General features: G+C 48.4%; 8 protein-coding genes across 8 annotated transcripts; 5 read left to right on the top strand and 3 right to left on the bottom strand.

Moving 5' to 3' along the window:
* Window positions 1-964: 964 nt before the first annotated feature.
* Window positions 965-2573, top strand: FTJAE_9038 (Argininosuccinate synthase; the record flags this gene model as incomplete). Its single annotated transcript, XM_037355918.1, has 6 exons — window positions 965-987; window positions 1053-1066; window positions 1144-1199; window positions 1256-1529; window positions 1574-2063; window positions 2120-2573. 6 exons carry the CDS (start codon window positions 965-967, stop codon window positions 2571-2573), a joined length of 1311 nt encoding a protein of 436 aa, XP_037203923.1.
* Window positions 2574-2799: 226 nt separating this feature from the next.
* FTJAE_9037 (multiple myeloma tumor-associated 2 like) lies at window positions 2800-3558 on the bottom strand (the record flags this gene model as incomplete). Its single annotated transcript, XM_037355917.1, has 1 exon — window positions 2800-3558. One exon carries the CDS (start codon window positions 3556-3558, stop codon window positions 2800-2802), a length of 759 nt encoding a protein of 252 aa, XP_037203922.1.
* Window positions 3559-3919: 361 nt separating this feature from the next.
* On the top strand, window positions 3920-4934 carry FTJAE_9036 (RNA polymerase II transcriptional regulation mediator MED6; the record flags this gene model as incomplete). The annotated part of the gene is made up of 2 exons (XM_037355916.1): window positions 3920-4351; window positions 4404-4934. 2 exons carry the CDS (start codon window positions 3920-3922, stop codon window positions 4932-4934), a joined length of 963 nt encoding a protein of 320 aa, XP_037203921.1.
* A 125-nt stretch (window positions 4935-5059) lies between these two features.
* On the bottom strand, window positions 5060-5973 carry FTJAE_9035 (3-oxoacyl-reductase; the record flags this gene model as incomplete). The annotated part of the gene is made up of 5 exons (XM_037355915.1): window positions 5060-5234; window positions 5279-5328; window positions 5381-5448; window positions 5495-5713; window positions 5766-5973. The coding sequence occupies 5 exons, from the start codon at window positions 5971-5973 to the stop codon at window positions 5060-5062; spliced, it is 720 nt and encodes a 239-aa protein (XP_037203920.1).
* Window positions 5974-6388: 415 nt separating this feature from the next.
* On the bottom strand, window positions 6389-10018 carry FTJAE_9034 (ECM16 DEAH-box RNA helicase; the record flags this gene model as incomplete). The annotated part of the gene is made up of 1 exon (XM_037355914.1): window positions 6389-10018. The coding sequence occupies one exon, from the start codon at window positions 10016-10018 to the stop codon at window positions 6389-6391; it is 3630 nt and encodes a 1209-aa protein (XP_037203919.1).
* Window positions 10019-12369: 2351 nt separating this feature from the next.
* On the top strand, window positions 12370-14123 carry FTJAE_9033 (trimethyllysine hydroxylase; the record flags this gene model as incomplete). Its single annotated transcript, XM_037355913.1, has 8 exons — window positions 12370-12485; window positions 12630-12678; window positions 12743-12806; window positions 12862-12949; window positions 13003-13114; window positions 13166-13772; window positions 13826-13897; window positions 13954-14123. 8 exons carry the CDS (start codon window positions 12370-12372, stop codon window positions 14121-14123), a joined length of 1278 nt encoding a protein of 425 aa, XP_037203918.1.
* A 776-nt stretch (window positions 14124-14899) lies between these two features.
* Window positions 14900-15933, top strand: FTJAE_9032 (sorbitol utilization sou1; the record flags this gene model as incomplete). The annotated part of the gene is made up of 4 exons (XM_037355912.1): window positions 14900-15140; window positions 15191-15574; window positions 15631-15763; window positions 15819-15933. 4 exons carry the CDS (start codon window positions 14900-14902, stop codon window positions 15931-15933), a joined length of 873 nt encoding a protein of 290 aa, XP_037203917.1.
* A 1276-nt stretch (window positions 15934-17209) lies between these two features.
* Window positions 17210-19454, top strand: FTJAE_9031 (serine threonine phosphatase 2B catalytic subunit; the record flags this gene model as incomplete). The annotated part of the gene is made up of 4 exons (XM_037355911.1): window positions 17210-17384; window positions 17579-18168; window positions 18217-19121; window positions 19406-19454. 4 exons carry the CDS (start codon window positions 17210-17212, stop codon window positions 19452-19454), a joined length of 1719 nt encoding a protein of 572 aa, XP_037203916.1.
* Window positions 19455-19919: the final 465 nt, after the last annotated feature.

Raw genomic sequence — 19919 nt, 5'->3', positions numbered from 1 at the left:
TGAAAGTGACGTTATCCACTGTCTCTGGCCAATCAAGATGAATATCGGCTCACACCATCACCATCGCGCTGGGAAGATATAGTGATCTGGGGCAGCCTCGCCGCTAAGTCCACCTCTAAGCCTCTAACGATCATCACCGCTAGTTTCTAAGGTACATAAGGAGGCATGTATTAGATTACTGAGTCTCGTACTCTAGTCCGATTTCTTTGATAGACTAGGATGGACTCGAAGAATTGACGGTGTCTCGAGGGTGGATTTGACTGAAAGCTTCGTGCGACGCTATTTGTAGTATGCGTCGCCCAAAATGAAGAATCTCCGGTCATTACTGAAACTCCAAGGCTGAGTGCATTAGAGTTGCATATACGGAGTATTTCTAGGCATTTTCCAATGAGCCCGGCCTCGTTGAAAAGAGGATCACCGCTGCTACCCGTCATCATGGGTCCATCCTATCAACTTAGACCGAGTTGCCAGGGCCGTGCTTAGATCCATTCATGGAAATTTTTGACATTGAGTCAACAACAATTGCTTCGGCCAGCCGAATTCGCAGCCTAGGCAGCTCAGAATGGAACCATTCATGGTGGTTCCCCCCCGCCCCTAACAAATTGCTATGACTCTCTTCCTATCAAGGAATTGCCAAGCCTGTAAATGAAATCTAGGTTAAAACTGAGGTCGTTTTTGTAGATAGTTGGTCGAGTCCGGAGTCGGAGGCCGAAGTCTTGCAAGTGAATCACTGTTTTTGTGATAGGCACGGCTGGGTGCATGCCTGAGTTGGGATTTTGCTTTTTGTACGGGATGACAGTATTTCGAAGTGAGCCAAAATTGTAGTATATAACAAATTCCATTCGCCTCTGCCCATTTGTTCAAACTCAAAACACTTGCACACACCGAAGCTGGCTGCTCAACATCACCATTTCTCGTCATCCAAGCCAAATAACAGCAAACCTCACAACAAAACAACTTCACAATGTCCAAAGGCCGTGTCTGTCTGTAAGTCCATATGCCGTTGATGGCAGGCTTCTGATACAAAAACATCCGCTAACTCTTGATTGCAGTGCCTATTCTGGAGGTACACACTTCTGACTCCTTCTCCAAACTGCACCTGGAGTGATCGAATGTGAGATTGATTGCTGACATTTGGTCAAGGTCTCGATACCTCTACTATTTTGAAATGGCTCATTCTCGAGGGCTATGAGGTTGTGGTATGTGAACCTCCTCCAGTTGCTTCTACAGGTTCAATCTGACATACCTGCTTTAGTGCTTCCTCGCGGATGTTGGTCAGGTCGAGGACTTCGATGCTGTCGAAAAGAAGGCCCTCGCTCTCGGCGCGGAGCGCATGATCATTGAAAACCTTCAGAAGGAATTCGTCGAGCAGATCGTTTTCCGAGCAATCCAGTGCAATGCCATCTATGAGGACCGATACCTCCTTGGAACTGCTCTGGCCCGACCTGTAATCGCTCGCGCCCAGGTCCGCGTTGCTGAGAAGTACAACTGCAATCTTCTGAGCCATGGCTGCACAGGCAAAGGCGTAAGTAAAACCCTCATACTTTGAGAACCACCTGTTAACATGCCGCAGAACGAGTATGGCACTTTCCATCACGAAAAAAACCATTTCATAGATCACTGACAGAACCCCTTAGTCAAGTTCGCTTCGAGCTCGCCTTCAAGGCTTGCAACCCTTCCATCAAGGTCATCGCCCCCTGGCGACTCCCCGAATTCTGTGAAAAGTTCCAAGGTCGACAAGATCTTCTCAAGTTCGCTGCCGAGAACAACATCCCCGTTTCATCGACCCCCAAGGCTCCTTGGAGCCAGGACGAGAACCTCGTCCATTGCTCGTACGAGGCCGGTATTCTCGAAGACCCTGATCATACTCCTCCTAAAGACCTTTGGACTCAGACTGTCGATCCTCTTGAGGCCCCTGACAAGCCTCTCGACTTCACCGTGTACTTCGAGAAGGGTCTCCCTGTGAAGGTTGCTACACCTGACCAGGAGGCTACCGACTCGGTAGAGTTGTTCAAGCTGCTCAACAAGATTGGTCACGACCACGGCGTTGGCCGAATTGACATGTATGTCCACTTTCACAATTCATTCGTGGCATAGCACTATGCTTACAGTTAAACAGTGTCGAGAACCGATGGATTGGACTCAAGAGCCGAGGTTGCTACGACACCCCTGGTCTCACCATCGCCCGCCTTGCTCACGTCGATCTCGAGGGTCTTGTCCTTGACTCCAAGGTCCGCAAGCTTCGAGATCAATTTGTGACTATCGAGTGGTCCCAGTGCCTTTACAATGGCATGTATTTCTCCCCTGAGCGTGAGTGGCTCGATGAGGCAATCGTTTCTGCTCAAAAGGGTGTCAACGGCCAGGTCCGCCTCCGTGCGTACAAGGGCAATGTTTACGTCCTTGGCCGATCCAGCGAGACCAGCAGCCTCTACTCCCAGGAGGATGCGTCAATGGACAGTCTTGACACCTTTTCTCCCATGGACAGCACGGGCTTCATTGCTATTCAGTCAATCCGATTGGAGAAGTATGGTGCTCAGAAGGCTAAAGACGGCCAACCCCTTAGCCAGTCTTAATCTTGTAATAGCATGAATGTAACAACAGTGGTTTGGTATGGCGTTGGGTCAGGTAGAGAGCTTAAAAAGTATGCAAGCTTCCTGCTATATGCGAGGCGCAATGAATTGACTCATTGATTTGTACGCAAGATGGATACAAACGGTGACTTGACTCTTTTCCTTGATTTCGCTGGAAGGGGTATCTCATATTCGACTGTTTTCAAGTTCAAGGCCAGAAGCGGTGACTTTAGTCTCGACGATGAGGCTTAGGACTGGCACTGCGTCTGCGTCTATCTCTCGACCTTGATCGGCGGCGCTCCCTGCTCCTATCTCTGTATCGTCGTTCGTCTTCCTCCGTACCTCCTCTTCGATGACCCTCCCGGTGGCGTCTATGACCATGGGTACTTTCCTTGTCACCATCTCTATCTCTGTGTCTGTGTCTTGGTCTATCCTCATCCCGTTCCCTGCCTTGGTCACGGTCGCGACTTCGGCTCCTCCTGTGTCGTCGATGGCGACGCTCGCGATCATGACCGCGATCGCGACTTCGATGTCTTCGTCGTTCTCGCCTCTCGGTATCGTCATGCAGTCTTGAGTTCTCCCTCTTTTCATTCCCAGTTTCCTCAGGAGGGCCGCTTTCCGGGCCAACTTTTCGTTTACTGGGATCAACCTCTACCGCGTTCGCACCGGAAGAGTTTCGTACCGGGGGTGGCAAACCCAGGGCTTTTGCGATAGCATCCTCCTCAGCCTCTTTGATTCTGCGCAATTCTTCCTTTCGTTCTCTCTCTCGACGCTCCTCCTCGGTCTCGCCATCTTCCTTGGGTTCTCCAGAGTCGTCTTCCGCTTTAGCGTACCAGTTGAGATCGCGGCCTTTTTGCCAGCGTCCAACAGGTGCCTTAAGACTGTGGCCGAGATAGTTTTCGCGATGTGAACAGCTTGCGACTTCATCCCAGCTAAAGTTGACGCCTCCTCTTGAACCGGTCTTGCGAATACTTGAAAGCAGATCCATGGCGTGTTTTGGGTGCTGGTAGTCTAAGCTAGATGAGGCTCCTTTTTTATGTCGATATGTGGGCGGGTTTTCTTTTCGTCGTTATGAGCTGCAAAGGTTGTGAGATTGAAGGTTGGAAGTTGAAATTGATGCGCGGCGCCTCTTACTTCCATACTGAATGGGTCGCTGAGGCGGAACACTGCCGCCTTGTAACGCGCTAGAAGCGGAACCCCACGCCAAATGCCTACCTAGAGCTGGAGCTTCAATACGTTAGGTTTCTTGAACCTTCACACTGAACCCCAAGGAAATATCACCATCATAACTAGCAACAAATACAACAAAGGAGCCGATAGTGCTCACAGAATAATTCGGATTCTTCGCGATGTCGAATCCAAACGACCCACCCCTCGATGAGATCCAATGGCGCTCTCCTATGGCGATTCAACAAATGGGCGGCCTGCACAATAACACCATCCTCTTCTACTTCGCAGAATCGCCCTTCTTTGAGCGCACGTCGAACAACGCTGTTGTATATAACCAAGCCATGAATGTACCATCGATGTATCCAGTCATTCAGACGCGCGAAGCTTTCGAGACACATCTCAACACCATGTCGGGGCTTGAGTTCAGGGTTGTCGAAGAGCCTGCTGAAACTGGCCCTGGAGCTGGTACAGGTGTATGGGTCATTCGCAAGCAAACGAGACGAAAGTCAGCATACGACGACGACGAGATTACTGTTCACGCCACATACTTCGTTGTGGGGGAGAATATCTATATGGCGCCGACTCTCAGTGCCATTCTTTCAGCAAGAATTGTATGTTCTTTGAGCAGTTGTTTTGCGAACAGTTCTAACCTCACTGTTATAGTTGACGATATCTTCGCAAGTCACCAACGCCGTGACAACTGCCGAGTCGGTCAGAAAATGGGGGCCTTCTATGGGTAACTTTTACCAGCTCCCATCAGCCAAGACATCAACGAAACCAAGGATCCAGAACTCTGCAGCGGCGACCCCAATGCCTGTATCGGATGAAACTAGCAAAGGTCCAGCTGCCCATGCAGCAGCCGCACAGAAGGATGATGAGAAGTCACTAGAGAGACTTGCAGAAGAGTCTTTCATGATTCACATGAAGTACGGGGGCGAATACATTGACGAGAACCCTATCACAGGTCGCCCAGGAGAGTTCCACCTCACAACAACAGGCCGCAAACCACCCCAAATCGCAAGGACGGATGGGCCCATCAGGAGTATTAATGCGCCGACGATCAATACAAAGATCGATGATAAGAAAGAGAGCAAGGAGAGTAAGGAGAAAACACCCAAATCAGCGACTGCTCCCAAGCCAAAGCGTAAGAAGAGCAAAATGGTAAACTCTACTAGCACACCAGCTGCGTCTTGAGTTATTATCCAGCAAGAGCATGGCGTTACCCTGGGGAAAAGTGATGTTTTGAGTTTTTATACAGGAATTTGATACCCCAATACAGTTCATTATTGTGCCCTTGTCATGGATCTCTTTCAATGCCCTTAACTGACAGTATAACCCCCATCAACTGACAATGCAGCACCTTGAATGAAAGAAGCCTTAGGACCAGATAAGAACAAAATAGCATCTGCTACTTCCTGTGGGGTCCCTTTTCTTTTCATGACGGCAGTCTGTACAGCCGGGTCATCTTCCGGAACACTAGCCGTCATAGGAGTTCTGCGATGTCAGTATGGACACAGGGAGATCAAAAGACAACTTACTCAATAACTCCAGGGCAGACGCAATTAACACGAATCTGATCTTTTGCATACTGCGTGTGTTAAATAAGAAGGTAGGGGTGTCAAGCCATTAGTCCGACTTACGTCGATAGCATCACTTCTCGTCAAACTGATGATAGCTGCCTTTGAAGCACTGTACATCGCTGTCCCAACTGTCAACCAAAGTTTGAGTCTGTTCAAGGTATAACGTATCCGTACGAGTCTCTGGTTTTCCCACAAGGCCAAGGTTGCTTCCAACATTGACAATGGAACCTCTAAACCCAGGCCGTCCATCATGAGTAGCTCCAATATCTTGACTGATCATATATTTTAGCTCTTCTTTCGCAAACAGCCACAGACCACGGAAGTTGGTATTGATGACATGATCAAACTCTTCAGGGGTTGCTTCATGACTTTTCTTTGTTGGGCCGTAGATTCCTTTCAGAGTTATTGTGAGTAGGACTCAAAGTAAAACAGCGTGTAGACATACCAGCACAGTTGACGGCATAGTCAATGCGTCCGAAATGCCTGATAGCAAGTTCCATGTTCTTGCCAACTTCATAGGTGTCCAGATTATCAACGTGTCTGATGAACACATCTGGGTCTGCATTTCCGCTTACGGATTTGATGGCCGCCTTAGTAGCGTTCAGGCCTGTGCTGTCTTTGTCAAACAGGGCGAGCCTCCGACACCCTTCCATGGCAAATGATATAGCGACTTGACTTCCAATACCTTGTATCATTAGAGGGGGTAGCTATCTGGAGCAATGGACCATACCTGATGCGGCGCCAGTGACCAAAGCCACGCCTGGGAAAAGGGTATTGGATTTTCCAGGCATATCAATGGTTAACTTGCCCAGTTTTACAGAAGTATATGACCGCAAATGCACAATTTTAAGTCTCACGAGCTCAATTGAAGCCGTGTTCTCTGAAGTTCTCATCTTATAGCATCATGCTTGCATAATGACGTCGAGATCACTCAATCACGCAACACGTTTACTGCAGAGACTCGGAGCGAAAATATCCAATACATGAAATCCCATTTTCTATGAACCACGAAGTATCCTATCTATTTCAAGACTAAATTATCGAAAACATCTTCCATATCTACAACCTCTACTCCACAACCCATCCTTTGCCAGGAACCTTTCTCTGCTTCACCTTCTTCGCGGGGAGAGGCCATCCTTGACCACCAGTGCTCTCGGCTCTCAAATATGGAACCACGAAACACTCTCGTACTGTAGCTCCATCTGTGCCCGTTGTAGGCTTAAGCTCCTTGATCGGCTTGCCGTAGGTGATAAGGGGCGTTCCCTTGGCCAGCCCTGCTAGTTGCCCGCCAGTTACGTCTGTAAGGGCATGCATTCTTGTCTTGGGGCGCTTCTCCGTATCAACTGATTGCGCAGCTCGCTGGAGATAGGAGTAGACGATGTACTCCGGGCACTCCTGAATGCTGATGTGGGCAAGAGGTGAGGTGGGATGGATGTATACTGCACGGTCGCTTTCGACCTCCTTGCCAGCGTGGATAGGAATCAAGGGGATATATGGAACATCGATGGACCGGCGAGGCTTGCGGAATTGCTCAGGGGGGTTGGGTGTAAGATCTGCTCGAATAGCAACCTGATCCACGAAGCCGGCCGCGACCATTTGCTTCAGGGCAGCGACCTGTTTGGGGGATGGGGGATCCAGCTTGTCCTGGTATTTCAGGTTGGTAAAAGCCGAAACATTTGTTCTCAACAATTCTGTGATTTGTCTTCGCAGCTGTTGTATTTCTTTAAGCACCTTGTATCGTACAAAATGACTCTCACACCATTCTTCTGTAGGCTCATGAGCAAATTCACCCACGACTTGCAGAAGTTTGATAGCGTCTGATTTATCGTCTAGGTAACAAAAGTTCTTGTGAACCTCGTTAAACATCTTTCGCACATTAGCTTGACGATCTTCTGCAATGACGTCTGATGTTGTACGAATAGCGGTATCATCCTTCGCTGCGAGGGCAGGAATCGCTTGGTTCTCAGGAAGAAAAACTTCGGCGGCTGATAAACCAGCAACAAGAGCAATTGTGTAGTGAATGCAGTCATGAAGATGGCCAACCAATAATATGCGCGCAAACCTAGGAGACAGGGGGAACACAGACATTGTTTGACCAATCTGCGTAACCTGTCCTGTTGATGAGATAGCAGAGAGATATGTTAATAGCTTCTCAGACTTAGCAAGGGCTCGTCGATCAGGTGGTGTAGGGAAGGGGAAGTTGACGACATGCTGCAGGTTCATCGCCTTGAGCTGTAGCACGATACCCTCAATCGGCATTCGCAACAATTCGGGATCTGTGAAAGGTGGGAAATCTCTCTCATATACTGCAGAGGAGTAGAGTCTGTAACAATGTCCAGGACTGGTACGGCCCGCACGACCAGATCGCTGGTTTGCGCTGGCTTTACTGATCCATCCAATATCGTAGCTCTGAACTCCACTAAGGCGATCATACTGCCTCTCTTTTGACCGTCCACAGTCAAAGACATATCGAATGCCAGGAATAGTCAAACTGGTTTCCGCAACGTTTGTTGCCAAGATGATGTTCCTTGTACCCTCAGGTGCTGGCTCAAAGACTCGCATCTGCTCGCGTGTTGGAAGTAAGGAGTAAAGGGGTAAGACTCGCATCTTTAACGGTGCAACCTCCTGGTCCTCTTCGATCTGGAACTCGTCCTCGTCGTCCTCATCTTCGTCATCTGTGGGTATCTCATCGAAATCATCGCCATTACGGTCATCCACGTCTCCAAATTCAATATCCTCGACCTCAATGGGAGCCTCGCTAGCAGATATCTGTACTTTGGGCCCATCCGCAGTCTTTGGACCGCCAAATGTAGCCTTTAGCTTCTTGCTGAGTTCTAGAATCTCGTTGCGGCCAGTCAAGAACACAAGGATATCACCAGGTGGTAACTTCTTATGCCCTCTGCTAATCTTTCTGAAGGCCTCTTCCACGTAATCATGCTGAGTTCTTCGGGAGAAATGAATAGTGACAGGATGTTGCCGGCCCTCAACCTCCAATACTGGCGGTGGAGTAGCAAACAGCGTCGGATTCATGGTAAGGTCTTCTATCCGCAATGTAGCAGACATGATGATGAGTTTCAAAGGCTTGACCGTAGGGTCCTCTGCTGCTAGCTCTGCTCGGAGCTTAATAACTCGACTGAGCATACCAATCAAGATATCCGTGTTGACGCTTCTCTCATGAGCTTCGTCGATGACAATGGCCGAGTACTTCTTCAGTGTGATATCCTGAGCAACTTCTCGTAGCAAGACACCATCAGTCATGAACTTGATAGCCGTCTTAGGATCAACTGTGCCCTCAAAACGGATCTGGTAGGCCACCACCTCAGACTTATCACCAAGTTCTTCACCAACACGCTTCGACATACTGACAGCAGCGACTCGACGGGGCTGAGTGATACCAATCATACCAGGTGTTGGTGAGTCGGGTGAGCCATAACCAGACTCATACAAGAACTGAGGAATTTGAGTAGTCTTTCCGGAACCTGTGGAACCGCAAACAACGACAATGTCATGGTTATGAATCGCTTCCATTATCCTTTGTTCCTCTGATACCACAGGAAGTTTTAGCCTAGCCTCCTGGACTTCTGGTATTCTGGTAACCGTTACGCTGTAAACCTTTCGATTTATATTCTGCGTTGGTTGCAGTTCCATCGGTAAAGGATCTTGCTCAGGGGCTCGGGGAACAAAATTTTCTGGCTTGGGGATTTCAAGATTTGTTGTTGTTCCCTCGATGGATTGATAACCTAGAGCTTCGTTTCGCTGTTGGTGTGCCCATGCCTTGAAAGACGATGACCTCTGTGCTTTGTTCTCGTCCGCGTCTTCCATGTCCTCATCAGACTCTTCGGGTTCCTCACTGGATTCATCATATTCTTCCTCATCGCTTTCGCTGTCATCATCTACAGTGTTATCCTTATCAGCCGAGTCGTCGCTGAAACCATTCCACTCGTCGCTATCGCTATCACTTGCAACACTGTCGGCTTCTTCAGACTCGAGCTCAAATGGCGTTTCCACTGGCGCCAGGGAGAATTTTGATTTGACTCCACCTCGTTTTTGACGCTTTTTGATCACCGGTCGTCCTTCATCGTCGACCTCCAGTGGTCTCTTCAGACCCGAGCCAATTGTTGGTGCAGAGGTTTCTGTTTTCGGTTGGTCCGACTCTTTGGATGTGGGCGCGGGCGCAGGAGTTGGTGTGTGCTTGGATGGCTTCTGTTCGTCGGGCTCGGATTTCTCACTCTCATCGCTCGAGATATCTTCATCCGCGTTAAGCTCTTTTCTCTTCTCAAGAAGAATCTCGCTTCTCTCCTCCTCACCGCCCTCTAAACCAGCTTTCTCCTCTCTCATAGCCCGCCTCAATGCCTCTTTCTTGGTTTCGCGACCCTGTCCAAGGACTCGGCTGCTCGAGAACAAGGTTGTGTCAATTTGTTGCTCAGCAAGTTTGGCCATCAGCTCGCGAGACTCATCCTTGCGCAGCTTGCCCTCGATGTATTTCTCTAAACGCTTGGCCTTCTTCCCGCTCATTTTCGCGCCTTCTTGAAGGAGTTCTGCCTTCATCTGTGCCTTTCTGGCCTCCCGATCAGCCTTGGCCGTCGGCAGGAGAATCTCCTGGTTTGGGTTCTCCTGGACTTCATGCTGAGCATTCTCCTTGGCTCGTTCACGGGCGAGGACTTTATGCTTGCGTTGACGAGGAACGTATTTGGCCATTTTAAATTAATTGTCTAGCGAATTGACAATAAATTTTGCGAAAATGGCATGAAATATCGATACGTTAGAGGATCAACCCAAGGCGCAGGGACGACGATGAATTCTATGAAATTTTGGGATCAAAGTCATTCTGCCGTGAATTACCGCCAGAACCTGGACCTGCTTTAGGTATAGTGCGGGGTGGTGGGGCCGCCTAGCTCAGCGGCATGGAACGCCTGAACCTAGCCCAGTAGGTAGCTCGAATGGTTGGTTTCAAAGCTACAGCTAAACTCTACTCAAGCATAATACTTCTTCAAAAATGGCGACTCTTGATGTTAGGGAAGACTCTTTTCCTTCGAGATCTAGAGAGGTTTCGGGTCTCGTGAATGGCATAGCTACAGAGATTACATACACAAGTTTCGCTGATAAGATACTCATCACTATCTCCCAAGAAGGTCGACTTTCACAATGGGTAATTGAGTATTCCGAGTCTTCAAGCTCTACCATAGCTGACATCGTGACAGATACAAGTCCCCTTAACAGGATCGTCATCTGGAGTTGTTGAGATGAATCTTCCCAGCTCAAGCAAAGGCCTTCTTCCATCAACACATCTCACACCAACAACGCTATTTGGTGGAGGGGGTGAGGAGCGTGAAACTCTAGGTCAACTTTATGCAGCACAGATTGCCAGCCAAATTTGTCTCAGATCGCCTGATGACCGACGAATACTGGTCCTTGGACTTGGGCTTTCCAAAACAGATCTGGAGCGTGAAGCTTTCTTTGATCTTTTAGAGCTTGCCCAGAAAGTGTACTCGATTTGAGCTCTGCCCCGCTTGAGGTCTTCAGATAACCATGGTTTTGCTCAACGAATTTGAGAGTCTATGTTGCCAAAACCTCGCCGGTGCTACCCACCCCATTGCTCTCACTGGGCAAATCCTCCTCCGAGGCGAGTGGCTCTGCTGCCGTGATGTCGGCCCCGCCGCTGGATGTTATCCCAATGGGTACGACTGTGCGATGGCGAGGTTTTTCCACCGTTCAGGCGAATGGCAATGCTTGTAGTGAGCTTGGTATAGCTTGCGCATGCTTCTCGTTCAGGGATGTGGTGGAAGTTGAGGTTAAAGCCTAATTGGAGTTTTATTAGTTCGATGCCATATCGCATGGTCTATGTATTTCGATTACTTTAATTACCTTATCATAGAGGAGCATATAAGCATTGAGCCAAGAATTCTCAATCCCAACTACCTGTTTCAACGAGTGAAAGGTCTGCAAACTTCAAGGTAATTGCAAATCCAATAGAGAACTATCGCCTAGTGCACTCCGAGGTGTTGGCTGTCGAAACATATGAACATGATGTATATCCTATGGCACCATATTGGTCATGCTGGTTATGTTTTTGGTATATTCCCGTCTCCAGTCACGCTGGTCACTGGAAACTAAAACACTTTTAACGTTTAATAAAATAATCAGTAATATAATAAAAAAGTACCGGATATCTGTTTACGTCCATTCCTGCCATAGGCCTCCACTAATGATGAAGCAGTCTTCCTTGTTTGTACTCGTTCATTCTGCCTCTGATTTATGATGGTTAGGACACGCCGTGCCATCCGAGCGGCTGTTCTCCCCAAGCACTTTGACAAAAAGATTTAATTGAGCAAAGGAAGGTCTCCTCCATGCACATACACATATACAATAACAAGTTTCCTCAGTGGAAATGGCAAACGTGTAGCTCCGTTTTCTTAGCCCGTGCTTCATGGAAAGTGAACTCAGCAAAGGGTTTACTTTTATAAACGGCGGTTCAGCCATCCATTGAATCATTCCTTGGAAATCTCAGTAGCAAGTAGAGTTGTCAGAGCAGAAACAAAAACTGAACAGTGAATAATTATTTCAAGTATGTAAGTGCAACATTACCTTGGAGCCGGTTAGTGTAGTTGAGCTCCACCTATGCACGTGCCATCCATGTCAATGAACAAAAACGCCCTTTACTTTGTCGACTCACGCGAACTCGGGTCGTCGGAGAATCCTGATGCGAATGTCAGAGCTGCCGATATATACCGAGGTTTATGCAGCTGGGAAAAGAAGGCACTGTATCATGCGACTGTTCTTTCATAACCATTGACCTCTAAACAAAATATCTAGTATTATTTACTGTTTCTCAACTCCATCGCAATGTTCAGTCGACTTGCTCGATGTTCAGGGTAATTTGATACTCTCACGACTCTAACAACCATGCTAATCACTCTATTATCTACAGCACCAGGCTTTTTAGCCGTCCTGGTCCTTTAAGCGCCGCAGTCTCTGGAAAGAAAACGTACAGTCTGGGCTCAATGCTATCCCAGGAAGCCAAAAGGAGGCAAAGGGAAGCCCAATCAGAGATGGGAATAATCGAAAAGTCCGCCCACAAAACAACTATTCAACGTACAGAAACATCGCAGATCCGCATGGAACGCCGGGCCTTGGATGGCAAAAGTACCACCGAGTATCGTACCTTGTAAGTGAAGCCGCGCTTATGAGATCGAGGTTGCTGACATTTGGCCTTGGGGTAAAGTCCTAACATGTGGTTACGGTGAGTAGACGACCACTCTCAATCGCTTGCTCAACGCTCATGGGTTTCTAGAGATAACTGCCAATGCAGCGAATGTGTTAACCAGGATACAAAGCAAAGGAATGTTGACACTTTCCAGGTGAGTGACTACTTACTTCTACGTCACATTGGGCGCCATGTGGCTAAACTGATACACGAGTTAGTTGAGAGAGGAGGATCTCAAAGTCGTTGATTTCAAAGAAACAGAGGACAAGCTCCACGTTAACTGTAAGAGCCGATTTGATTTTGAGTGGCGCTGTCGATAAATACTGACTGCCATTAGGGTCCGATGGCCACGAGAGCCAGCATCCTCTGTCATACCTCTCCTGCTGGTTCAAAGGAGCGTATGCCGAAGAGTTTGGCAAAGATCAGTAAGCTCGCCACCACTAACCTCCTTGCAATGTCGAGATCTCTAATAGTTTAGTATGATCCGATTGTGGGACTCATCCATTGAGACTCATCCACCCTCAGTTCCTTACAACCAATTCTTCGTCGACCATGGTTGGGAAGCTATCGGTGAGCTTACAAAAAAGATTGTAGGGCATTTTGAACCCCATAACCATGGTGCAATAGCTTATGCATCCTAGCGTATTCACGGCTTCTGCTTCGTAACAGATGCACCAGTCTATCCCGAGTCCACGGAAGATCTCCTAAAGCGCCTGGGTCCGATCAGAAATACACATTATGGCGGCTTCTACGACTTTACGCCGGATCTTGCTATGGCTGATACAGCGTACACAAACCTCGCTCTGCCAGCTCATACAGACACTACATATTTTACCGAGCCTGCAGGCTTACAAGCATTTCACTGTCTCTCACACGAGCCAGCTCCGGGTGAAGCGCTTGAGGAAGGGGAGTCTCTAGGCGGAGAGTCACTCCTTGTTGACGGCTTCAAAGCTGCTGTAACTCTAAGAAAGGAGAACCCTTGGGCTTTCAAAACTCTTGCCCAAGTTGAGCTGCCATGGCATGCCAGCGGTAACGTAGGAATATCTATCTCTCCAGACAAAGTGTATCCTGTCATCGAGCAGGAGGATGGTGGGCATCTGAAGCGAATTCGTTGGAATAACGACGATCGTGGTGCTGTGAATCCCTATGACGCCAAGAACTGGTACGCCGCGGCTCGAGTGTGGAATGAGATACTGCGCCGCAAAGAGAATGAATATTGGTTCAAGTTAGAACCCGGAAAGATCGTCAGTAAGTGGAGAGATGCCTTGCCAAAATAAAAGTCACATATTGACCTTTTCCAGTCTTCAACAATTGGCGAGTTTTGCACGGCCGAAGTGCATTCAAGGGTATTCGGCGAATCTGCGGCGCCTACAGTAGGTCTTCAATCAATGCTCTGAACTTTAATAATGGCTGACCTTTCACTCATCAGTCCCTTATGATGACTTTGTGTCTTGCTACCGGGTGACAAACACCCCAGGAGGTCGGGTCGCTGGACGCAGCTACAACAACAGAACAAGGATGGGTTATGGTCGGGGCAAGAACTACAAAGAGATTACTGAAGCTCCCAAACACGAAGCGCCTGTCATAGAGAAAAGTTGAAGAAGCCTGGTAAACAAGGAAGCGATTCGATTTTAGCTGGATGACTGTTGAAATAGTTGGCGCCTTACCAGTAGGACTCATGAATCAGAACTCGAGTCGCATAACTTCCCGGCTGTAGCAGGTTGTGTCTGTGTTATTCAACATTAGACAGATAGAGGCTTCATTTTACCCGCGATAATCGCCAGCCTGAATGCAGAGACGAGGTTATGTTAATGGCGGGGAACGCTTTAACCCCGCGAAATCCATTCAGCCACTTGACAGACTCATCCCGGCGAGATATGGGAAATTGTTCAGAGCTGAATGGACAGTAACAGGGCCCTGACAGAAATAGCAATCACACTAGAGGCATTTCTCCACGAAGCTGGTACAGCGTATCACAAAACATCAAGTCTTACAACGGCTAATCTGTGAATGACGCCTGTTCATAGGCGCGCCAGATGGTGGAGACGTCTTTGTGCCTTGCTAACCTCCAGACCTCAAGGTAAGGTAATACAGTGCGTTGGTTCCACCGAAGGGACAAGGGCTGTGGAAGATTCTTGGTCTGTTGTATTTGGTTCGTCGATAAAATGTCGCAAATTGAGGATAGATATTCAATTGGGAGAAGAGCCGAGGATGTTTGGTATTGGACAAAACCTACAGGACTATATAAAGTATGACGGTGCCCTGCAAATATTGATTTGGGTGCATAACCTTGCCGACCTGAAGCTTATCACTCAACGCCAGAGGCTCAAGCGTAGCAACATCAATATTGTCTGAGTTCAACCTGATCCGCAAACATGGATCCTAAAACTGGTGCATTTCACCATGATAACATGGCTGTGCCAGATACTTCCAGAGTTCTTCCCCTATTCTCTCTCAAAGGTCGCACAGCCATTGTCTCTGGCGCTGGTGCAGGTATTGGCCTCGCCATTGCTCAAGGGCTGGCAGAGGCTGGCGCCAATGTGGCTATCTGGTACAATAGCAACAAGCAAGCACTGAAAGAAGCAGAGAAGATCGAAAAGGACTACGGTGTCAAGTGTAAGCCAGCTTATCCCTTTTCAATAGCATCGTGACTTATGAAGTGCCAGGCCGAGCATACCAAGTCAATGTTATCTCACCCGAAGCAGTTGACAAGGCCATCAACGACATTATCACCGACTTCAATGGTCGTCTAGATGTGTTTGTGGCCAATTCTGGTATTGCCTGGGAAGACGGGCCCTTCATCGACGGGCCTACTGAGAGAGCTCGCCGTGTTATGGAGGTCAACGTCGACGGTGTTATGTGGTGCGCCAAGAGTGCAGGAGCACATTTCCGAAGACAGAAGAAAGAGGGCACAACGCTGGATGGAAAGAAATTGACCAATTTTGTGGCAGGCAGCTTCATTGCTACAGCATCTATGAGTGGAAGCATCGTCAACATCCCCCAATTGCAGGCAGTATACAACGCTTCGAAGGCAGCTGTCATTCACTTTTGTAAGTGTTGTATAGTTTTCAGAACGGAGCTTCCACGGCTAACTATAGGCTTTTAGGTAAATCCCTGGGTGTTGAATGGACAGGCTTTGCTCGTGTCAACACTGTATCACCTGGATATATCAAGACCGAAATCACAGATTTCATCAGCGAGGATGTCAAGAACATTTTCAAGGAAAAGACAGTTGCTGGGTGAGCCTGGACTGACATCGAAATTTCACTTGCTGTTGACTAACATCATATCTAGACGTCAAGGCGAAACTGGAGAGCTCAAGGGAGCTTATCTGTACCTGGCTAGTGATGCCTCATCCTTTACCACTGGTCATGACCTGGTCGTTGATGGTGGTTACTGTGTTCCTTAAAGGATATAGACTGTTCGCAGTTGAGCATTCATGCCATGTCATGTTTGGGTAACAAGACTAGCTGCCTACCTATGCATTGGCACAAGGGAGTTTGGAGAGCAGATATCAAAGGTATCGCATTAAATATGAATACATATGTTAACGTCGTTTTGGCAGCTGCCCTCAGACTTGGCTGAGGTCAGATAATGTAATGTGCTCAAAGTTAACATCCTGAGCCAGAAACGCCAAGATGGCTTTATCAGGAAATGACCGTTCCAAGCAAGGTTCTGATGGTCTGCACATGGACGAACTACTCAGCAGGCAAGAGGAGCACAGACTTGTTGGCGACTTGTAATAGCGAACCGTAGATGGGCGCAACACGGGCTAGGAATGTGAACAACCATGGCCTCATCAATGATCATCAGATTTCGGATTCCTCTGCCTCAGTGGGTTTGGTGGACAAAACTTATTGACCACATGGGCAGGATCGTGAAAAACGTCGATATGAACGCAAATGCGCAGAATGTTACGAAGTGAGCAATAATATTGTCCCATTCACCGCTCTCTTCGTCAAAACCGTTATCCCACTTGCATCGTTGATAAGATTCTAGGCCCAGCCAAATATCCGATTTTAGCAGCAAGTTTCAGGGCAGACGGTTGGTACCTTAGGTACCTAGCTTTCCCTTCCCCGTAGGACAGATTAACGTTGCGCAGTAGCGCAAAGAGAGAATGGAAAGTTCAGCTGTGTCCTTTCCATTGGTAAACGAATGATGACCACGCGAGCGAGACTCCTGCCTTTAATTACTGCTATCTTCTAATTGGACCGAGGCCAGCACCTGTCATTGAAACGTGAGGAGCTGTCAGATTCAGAAGAGCTGTCCAGACGAGCAAGTACTGTGCCCGCATTCACTAGTATATCTCCACCTGCCAATGCTGGATCAGTACTTAAGCTCCCTCCCAGGGTACGCAAACTCGGTGGCACCTTCCTGTAGAATCGCTCAACCGTCATCTCCCCACTGGCAGTGGCTGCTGAATTCCTACCTCCCAACCTGACCTCCCGCCGCTCTTCTGGTCAGCCCTACCTATATCCAGTAACCGCCTTCTTTCATAACCGGCCACGGCATTTGCTCAGAAACTTCTCTTGCGCATCGCCGTCTGCCTTTTTACATAGTCGCATTGCATTCTATCTTTGTGCAAGTTTCTATAAGTATCGCATATCCATCGATCACAACTATCAACGCCTTCACCGCCGCCAGCTCCATCCTCCTCTCGCCTCGTCGCCCCCTAGCCGCCCACCATGGACTCTGAAGGCGAGGCCAACACTGCGCCCCCTACTGAGGAGCGACGCAACGTCCAGGTCGACAATGCTATTCGCGCCATTCAGGAGAAGAAGCCTGTCCCTGAGATCGATTTTACCATTCACACCATGGAGGATAACACCCAGGTCAGCACCTTGGAGCGTGTGTGCAAAGGTTCGTGATATCCCCTCCAGTTGTCGCCGCCTCAACCCCGCCATCATCATCGACAACAATGCTGTCGCAGATTTGTGCACAATATTCCTAGCTACCACTCGGGCTGGTATCATGGTACCTACAACATTGCAGCTATGGTCTTTCTCATAAGCTTTCCTCACTTTGACTGACTCGAATCTATCACATTTTCACAGATGTCCAAGCACCTGCCATGTACAAGCCTACCGACGAGCAATTCTTCGAAGATGACACCCATTCCAAGCCCAACCTTCAGTTTCTTAAGCAGCATTTCTATCGCGAGGGTCGTCTTACCGAAGAGCAGGCTCTTTGGATCATCAGGAAGGGTACCGAACTTCTGCGCGCCGAGCCCAACCTCTTGGAGATGGACGCTCCCATTACTGTCTGTGGTGACGTTCATGGCCAGTATTACGATCTGATGAAGCTGTTTGAAGTCGGCGGTGACCCCGCTGAGACCCGATACCTCTTCCTCGGTGACTATGTCGATCGAGGCTACTTCAGCATAGAGTGTGTCCTCTACCTCTGGTGTCTCAAGATCCATTACCCCAAGACCCTCTGGCTGTTGCGAGGAAACCATGAATGTCGTCACTTGACTGACTACTTCACCTTCAAACTTGAATGCAAGCATAAATACTCAGAGACTATCTACGAGGCCTGCATGGAGTCATTCTGCGCTCTTCCCCTTGCTGCTGTTATGAACAAGCAGTTTCTTTGTATTCATGGTGGACTGAGCCCCGAGTTGCACACACTCGACGACTTGAAGAGCGTTCGTTGATCCGCATCCTGCCCACATTTCTGTGACTGACATAACTAGATTGATCGTTTCCGCGAGCCCCCTACTCAGGGTCTTATGTGCGACATCCTTTGGGCTGATCCTCTCGAAGACTTCGGCCAGGAGAAGACAAGCGACTATTTCTTACACAACCATGTCCGAGGATGTTCATACTTCTTCTCCTATCCAGCTGCTTGCGCCTTCTTGGAAAAGAACAACCTTCTTTCTATTATCCGTGCTCACGAGGCCCAAGATGCCGGCTATCGCATGTACCGCAAGACCCGAACCACCGGTTTTCCAAGTGTTATGACCATTTTCTCCGCCCCCAATTACCTCGATGTCTATAACAACAAAGCAGCTGTACTCAAGTATGAGAACAACGTTATGAACATTCGGCAATTCAATTGCACTCCTCATCCTTACTGGCTACCCAACTTCATGGATGTTTTCACCTGGTCTCTTCCTTTCGTAGGAGAGAAGATCACCGATATGCTCATCGCGATTCTCAGCACCTGTTCCGAGGAGGAACTTAAAGAAGAGACGCCCTCCTCAACCTCGCCTGGCCCCGCTTCGCCAGCTTTGTCCAACGACCCTGAGTCGATCGAAGTGCGACGCAGAGCCATCAAGAACAAGATTCTCGCCATCGGTCGCCTGTCTCGTGTATTCCAAGTTCTTCGCGAGGAGTCGGAGAAGGTCACAGAACTCAAGACTGTATCTGGTGGAAGATTGCCCGCGGGAACCCTCATGCTTGGTGCCGAAGGTCTCAAGAACGCAATCAACGGATTCGAGGATGCTCGAAAGGTTGATTTACAAAATGAGAGGCTGCCGCCCACTCACGAAGAAGTCGTCAAGCACCAGGAGGAAGAGCGAAACACCGCGCTTCAGAAGGCAGCCGATGATGCCAACAATGACAAGAAATTGCAGCAGCTCTCCAGAAGACTCAGCACGTAAGTGATTCAATATCATGCCATGAGCCAGGCCACTAATATTCGCCAGTGATCGCAAGAACCGGGCTCCAACGTCATGAACATAGTTGTACAGTAGCATATACGTTATTGTTATAAATACTGGTGAAGGACTTGGATGAACGATTAATTATCATTCTCCAATATATGAAGGCTGCTGGAGGCTGCCAGGTTTTCCTCTTCATCGTGACTTGACACTCTGGTCATTACACTAGCAACGAAAAGTCAGGTTGTTGTTACTGGTCCTACGCTCTGAACTTGTGCAGGGAACAAGGCAGGATAGACGACAGCGGCGTTTTTCTGGGTGCCAAGTAGATATGCAAATAGCATTGAGCACACTGTCTATAAGTGGGTGTGCTACCCAGAGTCTCAAGTTGACGATGCACCTTAATGAATACATGAATGCTTTTCAATAGTCGATTGTGCTCTGTGTCTGAAGATAGAAGCTCGGGGAAGCTCTCTTGATAAACCTCGGTGTAAGCCGCTGCAACCATTCCCTGGACGCTGGCGGTAGACTTTTACAGCCACAGTTCATCGTACATCTGCTGACATCCATCCACTCTTAGAGCATCTCTTAGCCCAACCCACACTGGCTGGCAGATAGCCTTGATCTTAGTTTCACCAGTCGGAGACCAGCGACTAATAAAAAACACCGAAACACTGACATGCTGTGAGATCAATTCTACCGAACTAATCCTAGTTTGAGTTTTATAATGAGCCGAAGATAATTAGTTTAATATGGAGACATAATATGTTATCTTCAAAGGAAATAATGAAAGA

The sequence above is a fragment of the Fusarium tjaetaba genome (genome assembly GCF_013396195.1).
Source record: "Fusarium tjaetaba strain NRRL 66243 chromosome Unknown NRRL66243_c0000200, whole genome shotgun sequence".
Taxonomy (NCBI): domain Eukaryota; kingdom Fungi; phylum Ascomycota; class Sordariomycetes; order Hypocreales; family Nectriaceae; genus Fusarium; species Fusarium tjaetaba.
The sequence above is the reverse complement of the archived record's forward strand: the minus strand, read 5'-3'. Positions and strand labels throughout refer to the sequence as shown.